Source organism: Argentina silus, assembly GCF_951799395.1.
Source record: "Argentina silus genome assembly, chromosome: X".
Lineage (NCBI taxonomy): Eukaryota > Metazoa > Chordata > Actinopteri > Argentiniformes > Argentinidae > Argentina > Argentina silus.
In genome coordinates this window covers 43,601,448-43,625,016 of record NC_139653.1, presented here as the reverse complement: position 1 = coordinate 43,625,016, position 23,569 = coordinate 43,601,448, and the positions used below count along the sequence as shown (strand labels likewise).

At 43.5% G+C, this 23,569-nt stretch overlaps 1 protein-coding gene across 1 annotated transcript in view; it reads right to left on the bottom strand.

The window, feature by feature from the left end:
* LOC310822404 (uncharacterized protein) overlaps nucleotides 1–23,089 on the bottom strand; it is a gene marked incomplete at its 3' end in the record, with an annotated part of 56,299 nt that extends 33,210 nt beyond the window's left edge. Inside the window, exons 1-5 of the mRNA XM_083694742.1 lie at nucleotides 22,948–23,089; nucleotides 5,416–5,484; nucleotides 4,355–4,399; nucleotides 2,970–3,053; nucleotides 2,675–2,701 (exon numbers count right to left, since the gene is read on the bottom strand). Of these exons, the coding sequence (XP_083550868.1) occupies nucleotides 2,675–2,701; nucleotides 2,970–3,053; nucleotides 4,355–4,399; nucleotides 5,416–5,484; nucleotides 22,948–23,023 (301 nt within the window). The 5' untranslated portion in view covers nucleotides 23,024–23,089. The remainder of the gene's footprint in view (nucleotides 1–2,674; nucleotides 2,702–2,969; nucleotides 3,054–4,354; nucleotides 4,400–5,415; nucleotides 5,485–22,947) is intronic.
* Between the last annotated feature and the right edge of the window lie 480 nt (nucleotides 23,090–23,569).

The window sequence follows — 23,569 nt, the reverse complement described above, 5'->3', positions numbered from 1 at the left end:
ATTCCAGACTGATGCAGGAGATGAGAGAGAGAGAGAGAGGATGAGATAGGAAGAGGAAGGGAGGGAGGGAAAGAGAGAGAGAGAGAGAGAGAGAGAGAGGGAGGAGAGGGAGAGAGAGAGACACAGAGAGAGAGAGAGAGAGAGAGAGAGAGAGGGAGAGAGAGAGAGAGAGAGAGAGAGAGAGAGAGAGCAGCACAGTTGGGTGTCACCGCTCAATCACTTGAACCCTGGGAGAGTTAATCCAGACAAACAGCCATGGGCGCCACAGACTGTGTGTGTCTTTTCTCATCGCTATTCAAAACATTCTATCGTTTTCCTACAATGAAATAACAGCAACAGTTCAACACCCACGGGGGGAAGCAATAATGATTATGTTTTGTTATGCAGTATCGCAGCTAACTGTTTGTGACAAGAGGTTATTTTGAAAAGGCAAAACATTTGCCCAAAAAACAAGCTGCTCTGTCTACGGTTTGGAAGAGAACAAGAAGGTCTGATGAATGAATCCACCTTCGCTTGAGGGGTAGGAAGAGAGGAGAGAGCATCTGGCGTAAGAGAATGTTACCTTCTCTGGTCTCAACGACTCATCGAACCCGGATGCTGACAGGATTTACAATTAGCTAAGCATTTACTAACCCTAACCCTAAGCATTTACAAGACGGCTTGGCACAAGCCCGTTGGATGATTCAACTGTCACACTACTTTGATCAGCAGCTGCTGTTCTTGATGGATGGCCAAGGTATATAGTATGTCTGTGGCATGCAAAGACACGCTCCCTTCACTCACACCACAGAGGTTACGAGAAGTGGGTCTTGGAGAGGGAAAGACGCGCACGTGAGAAGAATTCTAGCTACAGGTGTTGGTTTTTAAAAGCTAGTCTGCATGTCTGTTGGGCAATAGAATCCCCCTTGAATAGGTTAATGGGGAAGGCTAACCTGTCGCTACATGTTGGCAGCAGTTGATTTCATTAGGCGTATCCCTGTCTGCACTTCTAGCCAAATATGAGCTTTTACACATAAGGCTAATTGATGCATATGGCTCCAAACTGCCATTTGTATGAGACCTCCTCTACTGATGTGTACTGTAGTAAATTATTATTTGTAACGGAAACTTGAAAACTAAACTTGTGTGTAGAAGTGGCTGGTTTCGAGCCCAAGTGCCCTTGAGTAAAAACATACAAAGTGCAAAATCTGGATTGACTCAGTCAACACCCAACTGTCAGAGTGGAAATATGCAAAAAGTCACCTTGTATGAAAAGCCCATACAAGGTGGGCCATGAGCGAAGAATGAACAAAATACAGCTGTAAAGTGCACAATGGTATTGTGACTACCGACCTCTCCCTACATTCCAACCTTAGCTGACCCTAAACCGCTCCACTTCAACCTACTTTGCCTGGAGATGTGTTGATTTCCTCAATTGTAAGGTGGGGGACAACATTCGTGTCAGAGAGCACTTCTTAATCGTGTTACAGGATGTACATTGCCTGTTTGGAAAGAACTGGGAGCTGTCTGTAACTGGGTCTGCTTCCTTTCTTCTCAATAATCTAATTTGTGCCATGGAGGCCCAGGGAGAGAGAACTCCAGCGCGTACGAAAGCCAGGGCATTACTTCCCGAGCTATGCTCTGGTGACCCCAGCCAAGGTCAACTTCCACCTCATATCCGATACTAGAATGCTTGCACAAAACATCTCTCTGAAACTCAATGACTTGTTAGAGACGAGGGGGGAAACCACTCTACAAGGAGCCTACTGTAAGCTGTTCCAAGTCTTATCTGACTTTTAAGACGGTTACTCCATTCCTTATCTTTCCCAGCACAAAGCTGTGGCTTAGATGGAATCAGCGCTGCTGCTTTAGGAAATTAAATAATGGGCTGCATATTGCTAATGCACTAATACCGTGCATACTGAAATAATGCAAGAACAATATTGACAGCACCCTATCGGAGAAAAGGGCCGTGGAAAACTTCAACAAGAAGGTTTCCATATATTGTCCGAACCTAGAGTTACAATAACATTAATCAGTGTATTGGCACCATTGTTTGGTTAGTGATGATGGGAGTTCACACTCTGCCAATCATCACTCGACTAAGACGACAGGGGTTAAGGAGGTGACGGAGTGGCGGAGTCCCCTTTTTCTCCTCAATGGAATGCACCGGTTACACCCAGACAGGACGTCCCAAACAGCTGCCGAGCAGGGACGAACCATCGACGATGAAAACAAGGGGTGATAAGAAGATGTGGGTGACAGCCCCGTCAAGAGGGGTTGCCGTTTGTTAACCTACTGAACTATGCTGTTTGGGTCTCACCCATCCTTTGGTATGCTTTCATAATCCCCTCTATACGTATGAACCAGAGGAGGCTGGTGAAGGTAGAAATCGGAGGACGGGCTCGTCGGAATGCATGGAACATTCCATTCCATGCATTACAATGAGCCTGTCCTCAAATTTCTGCCTCCGCCAGCCTCCCCTGGTGGAAACAATGGAAGAGGGTAACAGGCTATAGAAATAGAGAAGGGGTGCCTATAAGACATAAGGATGAACATATTAAAGGGGACACAATACGTTACGAGGTTTGAGTGGAGCAGACAAACGTTGTGGAAATCTACAATATCCAACTACTGTATATCTATGGAACACTGTGTGTCTAAACCTTTCCCTCCAAATGGATTCCCAGCTTACCAGGTTTGGGCGCCTTTGCACCAGCTCCTGTTGAACAGAGCAACACATAATCAATCTCACTTTTGATCAGAAATAAAACAAATTTACAGAGGTTTTTTTAAAGGTATTAAACTTCCAGATAATTAAATAAAGTATTTAATTTCGGATGTATTTTTTTTATTTTTTTATTTTAAGTGAACATAAAGCTATCATTCAGGCCAGTTGAATTAGCCTACAGTATGATATTTGATCATCAGCACTGTTGTACAGGTCTCCTGTGTTTAAATGTGAATTTCGGAAATGAATCCACACACACCTGCTCCAAGCCCCCCTGCTCCTAAGCCGACCCCACCTGGGACCAGACCGCCAGTACCAACACCTCGCCCTCCATAACCTCCTGCTGGGGTAACACAGCATAAGTCATCTTCATCATCACCATGGTCATCATCATTATCATCATCATCATCAACAACACCACCGCAGTAATCCCCATTCAACATAGACATGATGATTATATTTCTATGATGATGATCATCATCATCATCATCATAGTCTCTCTTCAATGTCTCCTCAATGTTGTAATAATAATAATAATAACAATAATAATAATAACAACAACAACAATAACACAACACCTCCCTCACTCCTCCATACCCATTTACTGACACCACCACACACCCATATGAACATCTGTGGTTTTATAGGTCTGTGAGAACAGTGCATCACAGACCTTAATCTCTACCTTGTAATGCCACCTAGTAAATCTTCCTAATGACAGTGATTGGGTCTGACCACAGTATTTACCTACACCAGGGTGTCATTACCAGGGGAGGCTGGTGGAGGTAGAAATTGGAGGATGGGCTCATTGTAATGGATGGAACGGAATGAGGAATGGTATCAAACACATCCGTTCCATGCATTACAATGAGCCTGTCCTCCAATTTCTACCTACACTAGCCTCCCCTGCTCATTACGATCACCATGCCAAAGCTATTGATGAGCATGATTGCTGAAACAGTGGGTGAGGTTCTGGACTAGTGAGTGTGGTTTTATGGCCTGGGTTTACAGTACAGTATGTTATGAACATGTGATCAGAAAGACCAAGTCACTTTCTCTATCTCTCTCTCTGGTGCTTGGTCTGGTGCTTGTAACCAGTCCAGTCCCTGTTCATGAACAGCATGCATTGGAGCTTAAGTGTTCTGTCCCCAGTGACAGTGTTGTGCTTGATAATAGCCAACATCTGTATAATTAGTTTCATTGATTGTGTTCAGCTTCACAGATTTTAAGCAACGTGGCGTAGAACTTAGTCAGAGGTTTTAATGGAGGAATCTGGGATTGGAACATCAATTTTTTTTACTTTTAAATTAATGATATATAGCCATTGATTCTTAAAGAATATAACTTATAAATGCCTCATGGGTTTAGCTTAACTGTCTTAGCCGATCAGAACCAAAAATATAAGCTTGTTTTACTCCATTGTTTGTAAACAATGTAATTGTAAACAAACACTGTGTTGCTGCAAAGCGTGGTCAAAACCGTCATTTTGATCACAGTCCTTGCATTCATAGCTCCGTGCCAATACCATAAAACCTTGAATATCATCGGTTTATCAATATCTCAAACAATTAGAAGCTTAGAAATCTTAAATGAGTGAGGGAAAACTAGCAGAGGAGTGTATTGCAACAATTGCTTCATACTCACCACCATGTTTAGCTGGTTTGTAACCTGCAGGTATCCCCCCAGCTCCTGGTAATGAAAAAAACAAGCAAAAGCAGAGCAGAAATTAGTTATGTTACAGTGAAGGCTTGGCGTTTTTGTTTCAGCTCGCCACTGGATCATCTGCTTGCTCAGGGTCTCCAGGGGTGGCTGACCTGACCAGATATCTCCACACAGCTGGGCGGTTGGGGGGCCTCTAAATCTCTGCCCAAGGACCTGAGAGACACCTCTCACAAAGTGAAGAGAGTGCAGCATGGCAACTCGCACCGTTCGCACTGCCCAACAACACATGATGACGTCGCGCTGTTAGAGAGATCATGGCTATGGTTGATCCAGAGGGAATGGGTTACAATGGGAAACACATGAGGAAAAAAAAGACAGAGGATATTTGGTTTCCCTATGTGATGGTAATGGTTAGAGCTTAGAGGGGCACACATGAGTAAGCCGTTTCGGACCATTTGGAGCTCTGGGCTCAGTGTGTGGTTCAACTGTCCTGCTGGTTGTTAATGTTTTATGTGATCAACACTAGTTAAACCTAAATGCTACAGGTGGCTCATGGTTTGGACAGGCACAGGGGGGATGTTCGGCAGTTGGTCTGTGGTTGAGTTGGAGAAATACTGTACTGTGTAATAATATCAGTGGAGGCTGGTGGAGATAGAAATCGGAGTACAGGGTCATTGTAAGGCATGGAATGGAATGAAGAATCGTATCAAACGTGTGTTTCATACCATTCCTCATTCCATTCCATGTATTACAATGACCCCATCCCCTGATTTCTACCTCCAGCAGCCTCCCCTGAGGGGTATATTATTTAGTTGAACTGTGGCTTCAATGCATTCTCCTGTCTCCTGACGGGTGATGCCTCTCAGTTCTATTAAATGCTACAGTAGTTATTTCACCAAAGATCGGAGCGGTGAACTAGTCAGACATAGACATAGAAGCTTTGGGGTCAACTCCCATGAAAACATTGTGTTTTCGATACCACTCCTCATTCCATTCCATGCATTATAATGAGGAGATGCGTTTTAGCTGGAGTGTTGCAGTACCTGGGTAGAGACCAGCTCCTGGTCCAGCACCTCCTGTTCCGACTCCAGCACCAGCCGGCACATACACACCTGGAACAACAGAACACATGGTTGGTGGTGATGGTCAGGGACACTTGTGTAAAACCGCCAAATGTACATGGTAATGCATACTGTAGCCCTTATCTTATATCACAGTTCACATCATAGCCTTCACATATTATTGACCGTAGACCTGTCGTGCACCCAAATTTGAATCCCATCCATAAACCAAACTCTGAGCCTACTACGATACCCTAGACCTTTACCCTTCACCTACAGTCAAAACCATGACACAGTGCAGGGTCAAACAATGGCACACTAAGTGTCAAAGCACACACATGGTTTGGGAGTTGATTCATCTGGAAAGAAACAAGGTTGTTTTCTGTGAGATGAGGTTCTGCAGTTGGAGGCCCACTTTCACCAAGCCTCAACGCTGCATCCTCACCCCCCCCCCGCCCCCCTCACCCCCCACACTCCCTCTCTCTTTCCTGATTTTTGGCCATGCACCAATCCTGAGATGGTCGTTCTGGATCCCAGACATGACGGCCTCATGTGTGGAAGGAACAACAACCAAAAACAAAAGAGGAAAACAAACGACTCTGGTTGTTCTGGGACGACGAACAGCTCTCCACTGGGACCGGTGAGCTCAGGCCTCAATTATAGAGTTGTATTTCTGAAGGAAAACCTGGTTTGTATCACCGGCACACGGTGCATAGAGAAGTGGGGACCTTACGACCATGGAGATTATATTTAATGAGTCTTACATGTGTTGGGAGGCCAGTTAATTTGAGCCACATGTCAAAGGCCCTCGTGTGTTTATTAGTGAATATGGAGTAAATGTTGTGCTTCGGTATGGTTGTCCAATGTAACAAGGTATTACTGTCGGTTTGAGTTTGGTAGTATGAGGGGACATACATGGAGAGGGCCTCTCTGAATTTCTCAATAGGTCATGTTCAATTTAGGCTCATGGGGAAAGCAGAGAGCAAAATTAGGTAGAATGTACAATAAATATGTTTGTGTGTGTGTGTGCATGCCTGTGTGCATGCATATGTGTGTGTGTGTGTGTGTGTGTTTGTGTGTGTGTGTGTGTGTGTGTGTGTGTGTGTGTGTGTGTGTGTGTGTGCGTGCGTGCGTGCGTGTGCGTGTGCGTGTGCGTGTGTGAGAGCTGTTTTTACATGCAGTGGCAACCCAAGAGGCTTTGTGTCACCACAGTCACATCCTTGTTGACTCTGCCTCCAAGGCAAGTGAGCCATCAGAGCCACTCAAATCAGGGATTTGTGTCTGCTACAGCTACAGGACCTTGTAACATAAGAACCTCCTAACTGTTGGTTAGGAGAGGTAGAGAGAGAGAGAGAGAGAGGGAGAGAAAGAGGGGGGTGGGGAGTGATTCTGGCATCCCACAACCAAACTGGGCCATGAAGAAATGGAACAAAGAGTGCTAATAACCCTACTCATGGATTCATTTCTGGTGGAAAGTTAACATAAACTGTGAAAATCAACACTGGAGCAAGAAACGATGGTGCTGAAGCAACATTGAGTCACTGGTACTGAGGCAGGGCGAGGTTATTGAGGACAACACGGCCATATTTACACAAATCCCCCAAATCGCACAGAAAATCAGATTAGAAAAGGGGGGAAATATTTAGTCTATCTGGTCTGTTTTTGTTTAAAAAGAAATTCTATTCTCAACCAACAAACGTTCGATGCCAACAGGGATTTGTACGGTTCTGAGCTACGGAACACAATCCCTAACATGGTTTTTATGACCGTTTTTGTTTTTAAAAACACAATGTTTAGAAATGCGTATAAGACACGGCTTTGAGTGATGGTTTATTTGAAAGAGTGCGGCGGCCTTGTCCTTGGATAACAAATGACCTCACGGTTGAACCCAATCAAGAGAAAAGATGCTCTAGAACTGGTTCTAATTGGGACGGTGAGGGAGTTGGATGATCCCGTGTGGGAGTTGGACGATCCCATGTGGAGGGGCGATCAGGTCTTGTACTGTTTGGCCTTGCAGTCTTCACTGCTGGCTGACTGTTGAGAACCTGCTAAACTCACACATAGCTCAAGGCTCTGAACGAAAGAAAAGACACGCTGGCTAAATGGCCAGAGAGCTCTGCCTAGTGTAAAAGATTACAACATTTTGAAAAAAAGCAGTCCCAGAGTCCCTAAATTAAATGGAAAAAAAATACTGCATACTTTGAGGCGTGTTTGAGAGAGAGAGAGAAAAATTGTGGAATGTATATGCATTTGTGTGTGTGTGTGTGTGTTTCGCCTTATCCACTCAGTAGATGCCAACTCCATGGCAGAGCCCCCAGGTACTGTACCAGGGTGGAGTGATTGTTCTCCACTTTACCCCGGGCCAGGCCTTCATTTCACAATCAAAGGGAGGATTTCCTGTCCCACGGTTGAGAGGGAGGGGAGAGGCAGCTCCTGCTCCAATTTTTCCCTAGTCGGGATACCATCGCATCCTTCTGTACAGTACCACATCATTGGGCAGTACCAACAGTGCACTGGGTTCACAGAGACAGCCATAGATGGTAATAATTGACCGTGGCTGCTAAGTTAACTTACTGACTGGTTTACTGTTAGTTAGTTTACTGATTTGTGCTGTAAATCCATGTATTTCTCATCATCATCATCATCATCATCATCATCATGTTGTGCTCAGTCTCAGTGTATTCCCTCAGTGTTCTGTGGTCACATGAGTATATTCAAATGCATGGAATTGGGGACACACACACATTCAGACACACACACAGTCAGATGGGATGAAGACCAGTCAACACCATGAAGAAATCGCCTGAATCAGTATCATGCTGCAGATTGGGAGTTTTCGCTTTAATAGGACTTAAAGGTCCAGTATGTAACATTCCAGCGTTCTGAAAGTAAAGTAACTTGTAAGGACTATGTTTAACCGGTAGCGGTCAGGGAATGAGATCCCTTGAAAGAAATAAAAATGCTTTCCAAAATGGACTGTACTACCTAACTGTAGCCCTATGGGAATTTGGGGTATTTCCTAAACTCTTTGTATTTTTTTTTCTTTATTTTCTTTTCAAACATGTTTTCCAGAATGTTAAAATCGGGGGTCAAAGGTCAGGAAGTTGGAGGGAGACGAACGTTGGGAGGACACGAGGAGAAGGAGTCGGGATGGAGAAAGAGAGAGACATGAGTGAGAACTGCGCTGTGGATTGCCATGTTAGAAGTTGGTAAAACACCAAGTTAATGCGTGGTATAGTAAATGTGCTTTAAGACTGCACGAAGAGTGAGTTTATAGACATTTTACTTGAAGTTTACAGTGTAATAGTGGATGGGTTTGAAGAACTCGGTTAGAGTTTTCACCGAGGAGAAAGAGCGGACGGCTAGTCAGCACGAGTTAGCTAAGAGGACTTTGCCAGCGAGTAGCCTGCTCGGTTGCCCTTTTGTGCATCGTCTGAGGAAGCACTTATCTCCAGAACCATATCTGCTTTGCTGACATCTTCAACCACCTGCATCGCCAGAACCGCGTTGCCGCGGCGTGGATGAACGACAACGACCAGCACTACGGCAGTGAGTTACTTTTGTTTGCTGCTCAATGGCGCGAAGCGACCATTTTGTTTAAGGTCTCCACGATCCCGAGCAACGTTACAGGCCTGCCACGTGTCCTCCTTTGACTGCGACTTGCGGTTTGGGTACCCATTCATTTCATTGAGCATTTATTTAGTCATTTGCCGGCTTAGCGTTAGCTTCAAGTGAAACTGAATGTGTGTGAATGTGTGGTCATTGAACTGAATTGTGTTTATTTGTATTGCACTTGAAAAGCCATACCAAATCATTTTACTTTTATACTCAAACTGTTTATATGTAAATGCTATATCTTTCAGTAAATAGTTGAAACGTATTTCTGTTGAAGACTTGCATTTCATTGGATTAATAATTATTGGTGGAATGTGAAGAGGTGTAAATGCTAACAAGTAGGTAATAATTAGGTAATTACATTAGAGCATAAATAGCCAGACAGGCTAGGGGAGCTACATAAAATGGGGGCTTGTCCGGGATCTTAATATATGCAATTAAGTAATTAGTAATTTAATGCTAATAGCCGTTAGCATTAGCCGTTAATGTTTTGTTAGTTTCTCAAAGAAATTAAGTCAAATACTTTACTGAGAAGCTAAAAGCCTATGTTAATCTAAATTAATAGCTGTTAGCATTAGCCTGTACTTTGTTATTAGCCTCTCAAAGAAAATAAGTCAAATAGTTTATTGAGAAGCTAAAAACCTAAAAGAAAATGGGGACTCAGTGTAGCACTGCAGAATTAGTCAAAGAGTTCAAAGACTGGTGCAGAAGAGAAGAGTTGGATGATGCCCATTCCCTCATGGTACTGATTCCAGAAGACGTTGAGAATGCCCAGATTGAAGAAGTCATAGGAACTATCAAAGCCTTAGGCTGAGTGCGAGTGAGAGGACGGACATTTAGTCTGAAGCTGAACAGAGTGCTGTGCGAGTGTAAAGAGACGGTGGACCCCACCAAAGTCCCTCCTGAACTGTTGCCGGATGGCAAGACGGAAAAGTGGAAAATTGTTATTGCTTCTGAAAGTCCTGTTCTTGATAACCCGTTAATGAGTCTATTATTCGAGCGGTAGGTGATTTGTTGACTAAGATGGGGAAACCGTCAGGCAAGAACAGCAGTTACCGTCGTCTGAGAGTGTTCTCAGGTACTTTGCCAACTCCAGTTGGAGAAGAGTCTCTTGAGCATTGGTTAGAGCATGCGCGTCTGATGGTCGAGGAGAGCGAGTGTTCCACTAAGGAGAAACAACGGCGTATCATGGAAAGTCTGAAAGGTCCTGCGTTAGCTGTTGTAAAGGCTGTGCGGACTGCTGATCCAGAGGTTAGTCCTGCTCAGTGCTTAGAAGCCATTGAGAGTGCTTTTGGGTCTGCTGAGACAGGTGAAGACCTGTATTTTGCCTTTAGGTTGCTACAGCAGCAGCCAAAGGAAAAGTTGTCTGACTTTCTTAGGCGTTTAGAGTTGTCGTTGACCAAGGTGGTTCGTCGCGGAGGTCTCCCTACAGGCCGTGCTGACCGTGCTCGAGTGGAGCAGCTGCTGAGAGGTGCTGTCCACTCTGATATGATGCTTGTCCAGCTCAAACTCAGGGAAAGGAAGGAAAACTCTCCATCATTCTTGGAACTGCTGAGCGAGATCAGAAGTGAAGAAGAGTACGAGTCTTCAAGGATGAAGCTGAACACATCTGTCCAGAGAGTTCACACAAACCCTGCTACGGACAGTCGACAGGATGACTTTGAGCGTCTGAGATCAGAAATTGAAGAACTCAAGTCAATGTTCACTGCCATGAGAACTTTGCCTTGCCAAGTTGTAGGAGAGAGAAAAGAACAGATAGCTGTGTCACTGACAAAAGTGCCCACCCCAGAGACAGGCGATGATAGTGAAGTAGCTGCCTTAAGAAAACAAGTGAAGAACCTGCAAAAGCAAATGGCAGGCCATAAGCTTAAAGTCTCTGAATTCCCTGCTGCAGTTCTTAGAGTAGAGCCATCAAGACAAGCCCATAGTGATAACAATTTTGTCAACCCAGGGTCAAGTATGTAGGTCACATAGTTTCCGCTGAGGGAGTTGCTACTGACCCTGAAAAGCTAGAAGCAGTGGCTTGGTGGCCTAAGCCCACAGACCTTAAGTCGCTGCGCTCCTGTCTTAGGTTTCTGTGGGTACTACAGACGCTTTATAGCGAACTACTCTGCGATCGTCAGGCCCCTCACGGAACTGACAAAGGGCTATGCACCTACCTGGCATGGAAAGAAGCAAGTCCTGGACAAGACCAAGACCTACTTTAAAGACTCAGAACCATTCAATGACCGATGGGACCAGTCCTGCACGGACGCATTCAATCGAATCATTCAGTGTCTGATTAACGCACCAGTGTTGGCATTTGCTGATGCCAATAAGCCATATGTCCTACACACAGATGCAAGTTTCAAAGGGCTTGGTGCCGCACTCTATCAGGAACATCCAGAAGGGTTAAGACCCATGGCGTTCGCCAGCAGAAAGTTGAGCTCTCCTGAACAGCGATACCCTGTACATCAGCTAGAGTTCCTTGCGCTGAAATGGGCTGTCCTTGATAAATTTCACGACTATCTCAGCAGAGCCTCCATTTTATGTAGCGCCCCCTAGCGTGTCTGGCTATTAGTGTGGAGTGCGCTCCCCGAATTCCTATGTAGGGAGAGATCTCTCTCTCTATTGTTAATTTATGCTCTAATGTAATTACCTAATTATTACCTAATGGTTAGCATTTACACCTCTTCACATTCCACCAATAATTATTAATCCAATGAAATGCAAGTCTTCAACAGAAATACGTTTCAACTATTTACTGAAAGATATAGCATTTACATATAAACAGTTTGAGTATAAAAGTAAAATGATTTGGTATGGCTTTTCAAGTGCAATACAAATAAACACAATTCAGTTCAATGACCACACATTCACACACATTCAGTTTCACCTGAAGCTAACGCTAAGCCGGCAAATGACTAAATAAATGCTCAATGAAATGAATGGGTACCCAAACCGCAAGTCGCAGTCAAAGGAGGACACGTGGCAGGCCTGTAACGTTGCTCGGGATCGTGGAGACCTTAAACTATTACACTGTAAACTTCAAATAAAATGTCTATAAACTCACTCTTCGTGCAGTCTTAAAGCACATTTACTATACCACGCATTAACTTGGTGTTTTACCAACTTCTAACATGGCAGTCCACAGCGCAGTTCTCACTCATGTCTCTCTCTTTCTCCATCCCGACTCCTTCTCCTCGCGTCCTCCCAACGTTCGTCTCCCTCCAACTTCCTGACCTTTGACCCCCGACTCCTGATTGGTCCTCACTCCAGGTAAGTGCATTTTAACTAATACATATTTTTAATGCATGTAAACGTTATTTAAATTTTTTTAACATTCTGGAAAACATGTTTGAAAAGAAAATAAACAAAATGAAAATACAAAGAGTTTAGGAAATACCCAAAATTCCCATAGGGCTGCATAACAATCGGTTTGCATATAAACATGTACTGCCTGGGGTGTTTGTACTGCCTAGGGGAGTGAACTCTGTGGTCACTGATTTTCACCTTTCTGTCTCTGGTGGCTGCCTCTTCGAATCAGGCGCGCATGCAGAAATACAACAGCTAATGTCCGACACTGCAAGTCCATTGCGGGGGCTATTCTATCATTAGGGAGGATGATGTTGTTTAGAACTTCGAACTGAATTTCGCTGCAATGGCCAGAGGTGGCAGATTTCTGACAAACTTATACCCTGTTCCGTTTTTGGGACAGAGAAGAGTCCCAAAAAGTTCCAGTCACAAGATTAGGCCTAAAATGGGGGACCATGCTTTTTCCTCCCACGCATTTGGAACTGTCTTCTTGACAATCTAAGGGCTGTTCAGACTGTTGGGGCTTTTAAAGCCTTAAGATGCATCTTTATCCGCTGGCCTATCCTTCCTCCTTGACTTTATTGCTGCTTTTATGATATATATATACTATATATATTTGTTTTGCTGTTTTTCTTTTTCTTTCTTTTTCTATTTTCTATTTTATTTTATGCACTTTGAGATTATTCTTGTATCATGAAAAACGCTTTAGAAATGTAATACATTATTAATGTTATTATTATTATTATTAGTAGTAGTAGTAGTAATAATAATAATAAAAGGTTTCCAAATTAAAAACGTATTGGCTATCTTCTCAGGCATGTTTACAAACGTCTTGTTTAGTCTAGGACGATTAAACATGTTTTGGTAACTTCCATTCGTCAACCGCTTCAATTGTTTGGCGTTTGGATGGACTCGTTCTATCCATGAAATCTGTATTTACAAAGGAGAGGGTGTATCCGCCTACGACAGTATGTTTTTAGTTCATACTTGACTATTAGCCAGAAGAAATAAGCACTAACCTGTTTACTAACCATAAGCTGGCAATGGGTTTTATTTGGTCCATTCAAATGAATGCAATATCAATACCAGAGATAACAGCCAGCCCACACAAATTGAAAAGTATTGAGCTGAATGCAAATGAAACAGTCGACTGTACCTCTTTTACTGCCCTCTATGTATGATCATTGAACGTCTACACAGACCCTATACACCCTTAGTTTATTGGAGTTTTGTTGAGCGAAATGCATTCAAATAATGGCACAATTAAGGAACATTTAATGACTGGATGGCAAACAAATTAGTAATTTATAGGGCAGACTTTGTGTTTGTATCCAAAGCCTGCCTCATTTACCCATAGTCATTGATGGGTTTTCCCCTAATAACTCCATAACTAATGGCTGACACCCTCTTTAAAGGCACTGTTCGTGACATGAAAGACTGGCTATGGGTGAGTATTTTACTTCAATTACGACAAGCTGGTGAGTAATACTGCGTTTGGGTTGACCCTGCATTGGGTGTCTAATAATTGGTCACTTTTACAGGAAAATTAAACAACTGGAAGTCTATGGAACACACGTTCACAGTCACACATTTAAGTCACACACACACACTTTTGGAACATTTTGTGTGTTCCAGCCAGCTGACTTTTACATAATTCACCATCCTTCAGTCCATCAATCCATCCACCCATCCACACATCCACCCATCCACACATCCATCCATCTATTCATCCATCTATTCATAACTGGATCCATCCATCCATCAATCAATAAATCAATCAATCAGTCAGTCAGTCAGTAAATCAAACTTAAATGAATGTGTTTCTGCCTGTGTGGCCACTGAGGTCACCCTCCCAAACAGCTCTCTGACTAGACCTACTTAAGATTCTGACTGCTGTCAAGAAGAAGAAGGCTCACATCCTGAAACTAAGACAGACCGTGCAGTGGAGCAGACTCGCTGCTTCCTGGCACTCATACATCTATCGGACGTGTGGCGGCCGGCCTACATGTCACACCTGCCTGCGCATTATATTATATTTTCCAGAACACTTTGAAAAGAAACGGAGGGTGGTTGGGTGGGGGGAGGAGGGGGTTGGGGGGAGGGGGGGGGGGTCAAAGGAAAGAATGAAACTAGTAAATCTATCTGATAGCAGCTCTCCCCCCCTCACCTTCTCTCTCCACCTGTCCTTTCCACAGCCAAGCCCAGGCCCTGAGCCCCAGCCCCAGCCCCAGCCTCCCTGACACATCTGTGAAGCAGAGCATCGATGTAAAGTATGCAAAGTCAAATAAAGACATGACACACAGACAGAACTGTTTTTTTTTTAAAAAAGGGAGCAGAGTTCTGATCTCGTCATCACTTGTCTTCGACCCTCTGGTGTCTTGGCTGAGACATACCCCGCCAGGGGTTGAACACTGTGTTTCTCTATAGGTTTACAAAAGACGCCTGAAAAAAGTTTTTGCAACAGCTGTGAATTCATTCTCCATAAGGTTGAAAGAATGTTTGTAGATGTTGCAATAAACGTGACAGGAATGTAAGCTACGTTATAGGTAACCATCTGCGATTGTTATTGCCGATTTAAACAAACAGCGCATAGTTTGGCTTGGTTCCAAAATGCATTGCAGAGGCACATTTGATCACATTATCACACACACTTTGTTGAAGGACAGAGCAAAAATCGTGCCAAATCACGGTTGTACTTTACATTAATGTGCCCCTATACCTGTGTTGTAACACTATGTATAAACATGTTATGTATTAACATGTTACATAGTAATTAGATGATAACATGATTTATGGAATTGAACGGTTTGTTTTTATTACACAAGTTGAATACGGAACTGTATCAAACTGCTGAATTCCAATACTATGCACCACCATTTCAATACAATTACAAAGCAATTACTGATTCATTTTGTAATGTTAACTAATGCTTTTGTAATCCAATGTTATTAAAAGTAATGACAGAGTTGCTACACAAGTATAGAGACATATCATAAACATTGGTGCATACTTTTAAAAAATTATATATAGTCATTGATTCTTGAAGAACATAACTTATAAATGCCTCATACGTTTAATTCAACTGTCTGCCAAAATATAGGCTTTGTAACTCCATTGTTTGCAAATAATGTAATTGTAATTTGAGAATGGTTACATTTCTCCAGCACCATTCCTCAGCTGTTTACCAAAAAAAGTTGTCTGAATCGCAGATTGACCCTTTAACACAATGCAATGTCCACTGTCTTCCTTATTTGGTGTCCTCTCTAATGTCCAACCGTCAGACAATGGAAATTTCAGACAAAATTCCAGTAGTCTAAGGTATGTTTGCCTAAGATAAGACCAGCAGTTCCAAAGACACATTTGACTTTCAATAACCATCCTAGGAAACTTTAAAAATAGCCCTGCTCATTTGAAACGTTTATGTTCTGTGAGGTACATGAATCAACTTGATGCACCAGATATGAATATGTCCACATAGACTCTTATTCTGGCAACCAGAGGTGCACGGCAGTAGCAGAACTGAGGGTATAAAGAGAGCACCCCCCCCCTCGCCCCTTCCAAAATGGTACACGATCTTTCATCGAAGTTTAAACAGCCTTCTACGTATATGTCTGACATTTTATAAAGCAATATGAATGTGGGCATGGGACAAGGTCCAACGATGACTCGTATGTACTACCTGTGGTGCTAACAAAAACAAAACTCAACATTTATAGATTTCATTGGTTTACATCACTGATTTAAACCCAACGTGAGTAATGCTAAGGACCCAATAAGCCATGTTTACTAAAGAAACATCTGTGACGTGTGTATGTGAAACTAATATTAAAACAGGCTACTATTTTTTCGTGCGATTTTCATTGAATTGACGTAATGCATTCCGTTGGAATTTCCACTAAATCATTGGCCTTTCAAGTGTGTTTGGGTTATGCTTATGCCTGTGTCTATATCTATGCAGTGATAAAAGGGTCTAATGTCATAACATATTTGTTTTGTGGTTTTAAACGGTCCCCTTGCAAGGGTCTATTTGTCATGACAGGGTAACAGACAAAAACGTATTTTCTTATGTCTCTCTTAATCATGTAATATAAGGCAGAAGACCTGATGTAGAGGAGGAATAAAGCAATAATATAAATGCGTCCCACATAATGGGAAAAGATGCCGTTTCATTACGGTGCTTTATGATCGTCATAAAACAAACACTGACAAGCTGCTTCGAATATCTCATGTTTTATAAGAGAGCCGAGCATTGAAGACCTCCCTTTTTTTTAACATGGACACCGTCCTTTCGGATTTGCTGCCTGGGGTTCGTAGTATAGACCTGGGAGATCAGGTGGTGGACAGTGAATGGTCAAACAACCCACCGGGCTGAGCAACATTCCTGACAGGGCCCATTACTATGTTGGCCCAGTGAGACTTCTCCCCTCACAGTCTTGTGAGGCCGGCTCCACTCTCCGCAGACTGGCTGAGATGAATCATCAGGGTTAATGCGCTTCTTTGTTGAAATACTTGGCACAGGTTGCCCCTAGACCAAACATCTCCCAGGAGACGCTTGTGTTGACATTTACCCACAACCGATTCCACGGCAAAGACATACCATGATACAATGCTTGTTCCTCACCATAGTAAGGACTTGTGATGAGGGCAAGTGCTTTGTACAGTACAATGGAGGCTGGTGGAGGTAGAAATCGGAAGACAGGCTCATTGCAATACATGGAATGGAATGATGAGTGGTATCAAACACAAATGTTTGATAACCTTCCTCATTCCAATACCATGCAGTACAATGAGTAATTTCTACCTCCGCCAGCCTCCACTGGTACATTATAAGACTGTCCTAGTGATGTAATGCTGAAATCAAGGCTTTATGATCAACCTGTGGGCATTCCAGTCCGAAGCATGTTAGAGCACAAATCATTGTAATGTCAGACATACATTTGTAAAGGAAGTGGGTTGCATTAAACAGCCCATCTGTGGACACACATCATAAAACGTGACATGCGTGTTCAGTCAAGTAGCTACACCCTGGACATTTCCAGTCCACTCCTTTTGAAGTATGTGCCCATTAAAGCAGCTCATCCATCCCATAGTCTGGTCTAATTTCCACAACACTCTTCACAGTCAGACAGCACAGTCAAAATGGTGACACTCCAAATTCATCACCAGCATGTCAGTAATCACTCCACACTGCAGGTCCTGTAACGCCTCGGATGTTTGGATAAGCGATTTCCCAGCCGTGCTATTCTATTCTCAAATGGCTAAAAGGCAGAGCAGTGAGAAAACATGTTTTAATATAAAACTGCCAAAGACGGATAGTATGTCGGAGCTGTTAGCAGCTTGCCAGTGAGTGTGACGGAGTAATGCATTAATGCGGCAGAATAAGTCTGTTATCTCCAGTAGCGGCCCCAGAGTGCTCACTGCCAACGACCCCAGGAGCCCAGCTCGCTCTGGCGCTGAGAGAGGTCACCATGTGACAACACAATCTACAGAGGGCTGCTGCTTCTCAGAGAGCAACTCAAGGCCCATTGTACAGTGCAGTGCACATTGTTTATCTTGCATCCTACTTTAAGTCTAACACGTTTTTTTTCTGTCTTTTTTTTCACGGTGAAAGTCTGGACTCTGTTGTTAAAACAAAACCCCAACCCCGCAACCCCCCAAACCCCCAAAGCCCTAACTAGTCACTAATCCATCCCGGACCACGCCCCCCCCCCCTACCCTCCTCCCTTGTTCAATGTGTGTTTAAGTGTCCCCAGCAGCAGAGAAGAAGATGTGATCTGATTACAGTGTTTCTAACTCTAGGTGCCCCATGGCATGCAGTACAGCTTTCTGCCAACCAGCCACGAGACGCCAGGGTGTCACCTTAATCCTGTTAGCTGTTGCTGGCAGCCCATCTCGTCCAGGAAGGGGTTTAGGCCAGAGAGGTGCTTGCAACACACGTCTCCAATAAAACCCGGAGCAGCGCTCGCTCGCACAGTCGAGATAATCAGATTGGGAATCGACCAACCGGCGGGGCAACGCTGTAATTCATCACTAGTCTTGCCTGACAGCCGAGGTGTGCCATCCGATCTGCCATGATTTCATTCGCCTTCAACTGTGGCCAGCGGAGTGTCACTGACAGGGAGAATTAATGGATTAGATTCCTCTGAAGTCCCGGGGCTGAGCCCCCTGGCCGAAGCCAAAAGAGGCAAACTGGCTTCCAGCGCTGTGCAAATTCACCCCGCTTCTTAATTCTTACGAGGCTGGAAGGAACAGAGCTGCAATTTTTTCCCTTTTCATCCTCCGCCGGCTCGTCAGGCTTGTGTCATTAACAGCGTTTGTCATAAAACAGAGACTAATGACTCTGGCACTGTTTTACTAACCAACCCGTAATTGAGGTTGTCTGGACTGAAGAAACACACGTTGAGGCGTGAAATGGAAACACTCTGATATTTAATACAAGCTTGGCATTTGGCATGTAAAGAGCGAACACGCTCTGATTTACATGTGTGAGATTGAGCACAGAGAAGGATAGGAGTGAGAAGAGTCAGTGTGTGGTAGGAGTGAGAAGAGTCAGGGTGTGGTAGGAGTGAGAAGAGTCAGGGTGTGGTAGGAGTGAGAAGAGTCAGGGTGTGATAGGAGTGAGAAGAGTCAGGGTGTGGTAGGGGTGAGAAGAGTCAGGGTGTGATAGGAGTGAGAAGAGTCAGGGTGTGGTAGGGGTGAGAAGAGTCAGGGTGTGATAGGAGTGAGAAGAGTCAGGGTGTGGTAGGAGTGAGAAGAGTCAGGGTGTGATAGGAGTGAGAAGAGTCAGGGTGTGGTAGGAGTGAGAAGAGTCAGGGTGTGATAGGGGTGAGAAGAGTCAGGGTGTGATAGGAGTGAGAAGAGTCAGGGTGTGATAGGGGTGAGAAGAGTCAGGGTGTGATAGGGGTGAGAAGAGTCAGGGTGTGGTAGGAGTGAGAAGAGTCAGGGTGTGATAGGAGTGAGAAGAGTCAGGGTGTGATAGGAGTGAGAAGGGTCAGGGTGTGATAGGAGTGAGAAGAGTCAGTGTGTGGTAGGAGTGAGAAGAGTCAGGGTGTGGTAGGAGTGAGAAGAGTCAGGGTGTGGTAGGAGTGAGAAGAGTCAGGGTGTGGTAGGAGTGAGAAGAGTCAGGGTGTGATAGGAGTGAGAAGAGTCAGGGTGTGATAGGAGTGAGAAGAGTCAGTGTGTGCCAAAAAGGTTATTGATTCCAGAGGCACGAGGGAGCAGAAACGGGGCTTCTTCTCATGAGGTTCTCTCAGACCTATGTGACCAACATGAGGTTCTCTCAGACCTATGTGACCAACATGAGGTTCTCTCAGACCTATGTGACCAACACATTTCAGGGTTAAGTTCCATTAGTTGTGGATTCCATAGACACAGGTTATAAAGTTCCAACTTTAACAACTTTATTCGTCCCTAATGGGCCGATTATTGCAACAGAATAACACATTTACCACACAACACATACCATCAAAAGGACAATCTTCAATACCTCCAATCAAGGTAATACGAATTGTGCACACAGGCAGTTTTAACAGAGGTCTTGACTGTAGGCTTGTAGTGGATTCAGCTAACTAGATCTGAAAACTATGGCTTTGAGAAAGAGGCCCCAAGTTGTCAGCACTGATTTAGTTTGATCAGAATAACATACTTCTCACTCTATCCGTCTGACAGATGTTGTTTGTTTGCCGAATGTAAAAAAAAAAAAAGAAGATGAAAGTTAGTCTCTACCAAAGTAGAGACTAGTAATTAACTAAACATCCAAGAAGTGAGTACCTGCCCAGGGTAAAAGGGTCACCTGACAAGCTGCATATTTATTGACAAACTAATTCCCTGATGTTCCCTCTTGCACCATAACTCATTTACACTCACAGAGAAAAAAAACATTCACATAGCTCTCGCTCTCCAAATCCATTCCCAGGACAACTTTCCAAAGTGTGAGCAGACTGTTTTCTGTTGAAACCCCCTAAAAAAAGGGCGATTGAGTGTTAATGGGGTTCATGTAACTTGCAGATAATTTACACTTCCTTAGACTGGGCTGGTGGGGTGGTTTCTCAACTTGTTGCTCTCAAGACACAGATGGAGCTGGTTTCAGCACCTCTGAGAAGTTTGATATGGATGGATTTTACGTTCACTGGAGATCAAAGTTTGGCTTCTAAGGCAATATTGATATTCGCTGGCTCCACAGTATGCTGTAAATTCTGCCTGAGCTGGTCACGAAAGCTGAACTGAGCTCTTTTTGTTTTGTAGAGGCAATTGGCTGACCGCTTAGGTCAGTGTTAAGAAGTGGGGAGAAAAAAAACTGCTGTCAGTGCAAAAAGGGAAAAGGCAATTTTAGATGAGCAAATATATGACCACAGAGATTCACCACTATCCTCAGATCCACAGGCTCTGGCCAGTTTCCATATACATTCAAATATCACAGGTGCTTAACAGACGAATGGGGTTTCCACTTACTTGTAAGAAGCAGTCATATAAATTCAAATAAAGAGAGTATGGTTTAGGGTAACCCTAACCACAGAACGACCGAACCACAAAGTTAAAAAAGCTACATGACTGATCATAAAGCCTAGATAATGTCTCAACTGAATGACATGAACTGTCATGGGCGGGCGCAACAGGTGTACAATCTCCATAGCATAACGTAAGGATTCAGATGAAGTTTTTCTGTCAGCACTGTAGTCTTATACATATCAACAAAGCAGATCAGGCCAATTAAGATGTTAAATATAGGGCTATATAAGGGCAAAATATTCTCCTCAGGAGACTGAAAAAGACTGCAGCACCACCATAGCTCCATCTGACACAGCTTAGAGAGAACGCTTGGACCCTGGCTAACAGCTGTGAAACAGATACATTAATGATCCAAGGATGAATTATTTTGAGCAAATAAATAAATCAGTCTTAAAGAGCTGGCCTGGTTTGGAGAGACCAGACACAGACCTTTAACATGCTTTCCAATTGGGGGCTAAACAACCCAAGGACTCGCAGCCAAGAAACAAAACAAGAACAATATCAAAGCAGCAGGGAGGGAGGCAGAGAGTGGAAAACTCTCGGCTTGAAGGAGAGGGTAATGGGAGCAGCTCTCACTACAGTACCTCTCTTTTTCTCTCTCTCTCTCACAACAGATAAGCTATTCCTACAAAGTGTGTTAGAAATGAATACCTCAAATATACACACTGCAGCAGAGAGGCATCTGAGCAGAACAGAACATTGTAACCTCAGGAAGAGTCCAGAACAAATCTGTCAAAGAGCCTCCCGCACACGCTCACAGACTCACCGCTGTCCACCTGGGAGTTCGTTATGGGTAATTCTACATGATGTAGCTGAGGGGCAAGAGAGACCAGCTGGAGTCCTCTCTGACATGCTGTAGTATGAGACTGCACTTTACATGATCTGAGCCTCTGGTGCCTGCAGCCAGTTTTCTCTCACAAATACTGAAACCTGCTGGAAATGGTCCTTCTCTTGAAACCAAACATACGTCACTTTACGCAACACCAGTTCACTCAGATTTTGTATTTATGGGTTTAGGATGAAGACTTAATCCTTTAGAGTTCACCCTTCCTAATGAGCACTACTAACGCAGGCCAATTACAATTTAATCTGAAAATGCCTGAAATAACTTCAAGAATTTTTTTTAGAGCTTCCAGTGAGATCAATGTTTGTGCCGTTTTTACAATCAGTTTTAAAAAGGAAACTGTTATGGCGTAGTTTAGGTCAGCAAATAAAGCCAACAATCTTTCCAATAACTACCTTTTATATATCCTCAATATGAATGCTTTACAATTCTTAAAAAAGAAATATGTTCCTAATAAAGATGTGAGCCAGACTGTTGCCATGGCGCAGAGTTGATACAGTTATGATATCTGTAGTTAAACACAGAATCTAGTCTTACAAAGAGAATGCTGTCTAAAAATACCACAACATTCTACACCCTGCAGGCATAAATATCTAAACCTGGACAATATTAGCCACAACTACAATAGCACAGGACATGCAAATAAGGAGCAGATTACAACTGTGGTTTTAATTATGTCAAGAGACAGAGTGTTGTTCATCTGCAATGCGATGGAACAGAATGTTATCTTGAACTGAAAGAGGCATGGAAAGTTGGACATCGAATCGTGTCGCTATCCAAGGACACTTATACAGAGAGTTGGATAGACTAAACATTCCTAAATCATCAGAAGTGCTTGATGAAAATATTATGTTCAAACAAATCCACCAATCAAAAATATATCACAATGTTACAATCAGAGTCAGTGAAGCATGTTGTCCAAACTAAGAACATGTTTTGAATATGATTTCTATTCATAACTGTTATATTCATACCGTTACTATAGATACAAATCTAAAAGACTTTCTGAAAATATACTTTGGTAGCAAAAGTAAAAAGACAACAGTGTCAGAATACCATTACTAATATGACAAATATGAATCATAAAATACGCGGTTCACTGTGCAATAGACAGAACTGAGACACTTGAGAAAGATGTTTGAGTTTACAACTGAGAACAGCAAAGAGAAACACAGAGAAAAAGACCTGCACCTGTTCTGTTACAGTTCTGGAGGGCAGAGGTCATGGGTGAGTTCACCCAGGCACACACCTACCTCCTTGAAGTGAGGGTTGAATCAGAGCAAGGAGGAAGAATCCGTAGAGGAGTGATAGAACCTTCCTGTTAGCCATCTCGCTCCAAAATGCACCACTCCTCTCCCGATCGGCTGGTTTTATTCTCCTCTAGCTAATTACTGTACCACTTGCAACAGTCTTCAACAGTGTATAATTTTTTTTTTTTAAAGTGGGGAAAAAAAGAAAAGATGTGGGACACGACGTAATTAAGAGAGGGCAAAGACTTTTGGTTCAATGGATCACTTTGCTTTTTTTCCTCCCCTATGTCTGGTGTTGCTGTTTTTATTCTGGTCACTCCTGCCAACAGAGCAGACTCTGCTGCCAGAGAGAGAGAGAGAGAGAGAGAGAGAGAGAGAGAGAGAGAGAGGTAGGTAGGGAGATGGAGAGAGAGAGAAGTAGGGAGAGTGAGAGAGAATGGGGGAAGGAGAGAGAGAGAGAGAGGGAGAGAGAGAAAGAGAGAGAGACAGAGAGGGGGGGAGAAGTACAGAGAGAGCGAGGGAGGGAGGGGGGGGGAGAGAGGAAGAGAGAGAGAGAGAGAGACCCCCCTTTCCACCCCCCTCATCCAAAAGGATTTGCACTGTCTACCAGACATTTGAATGGATT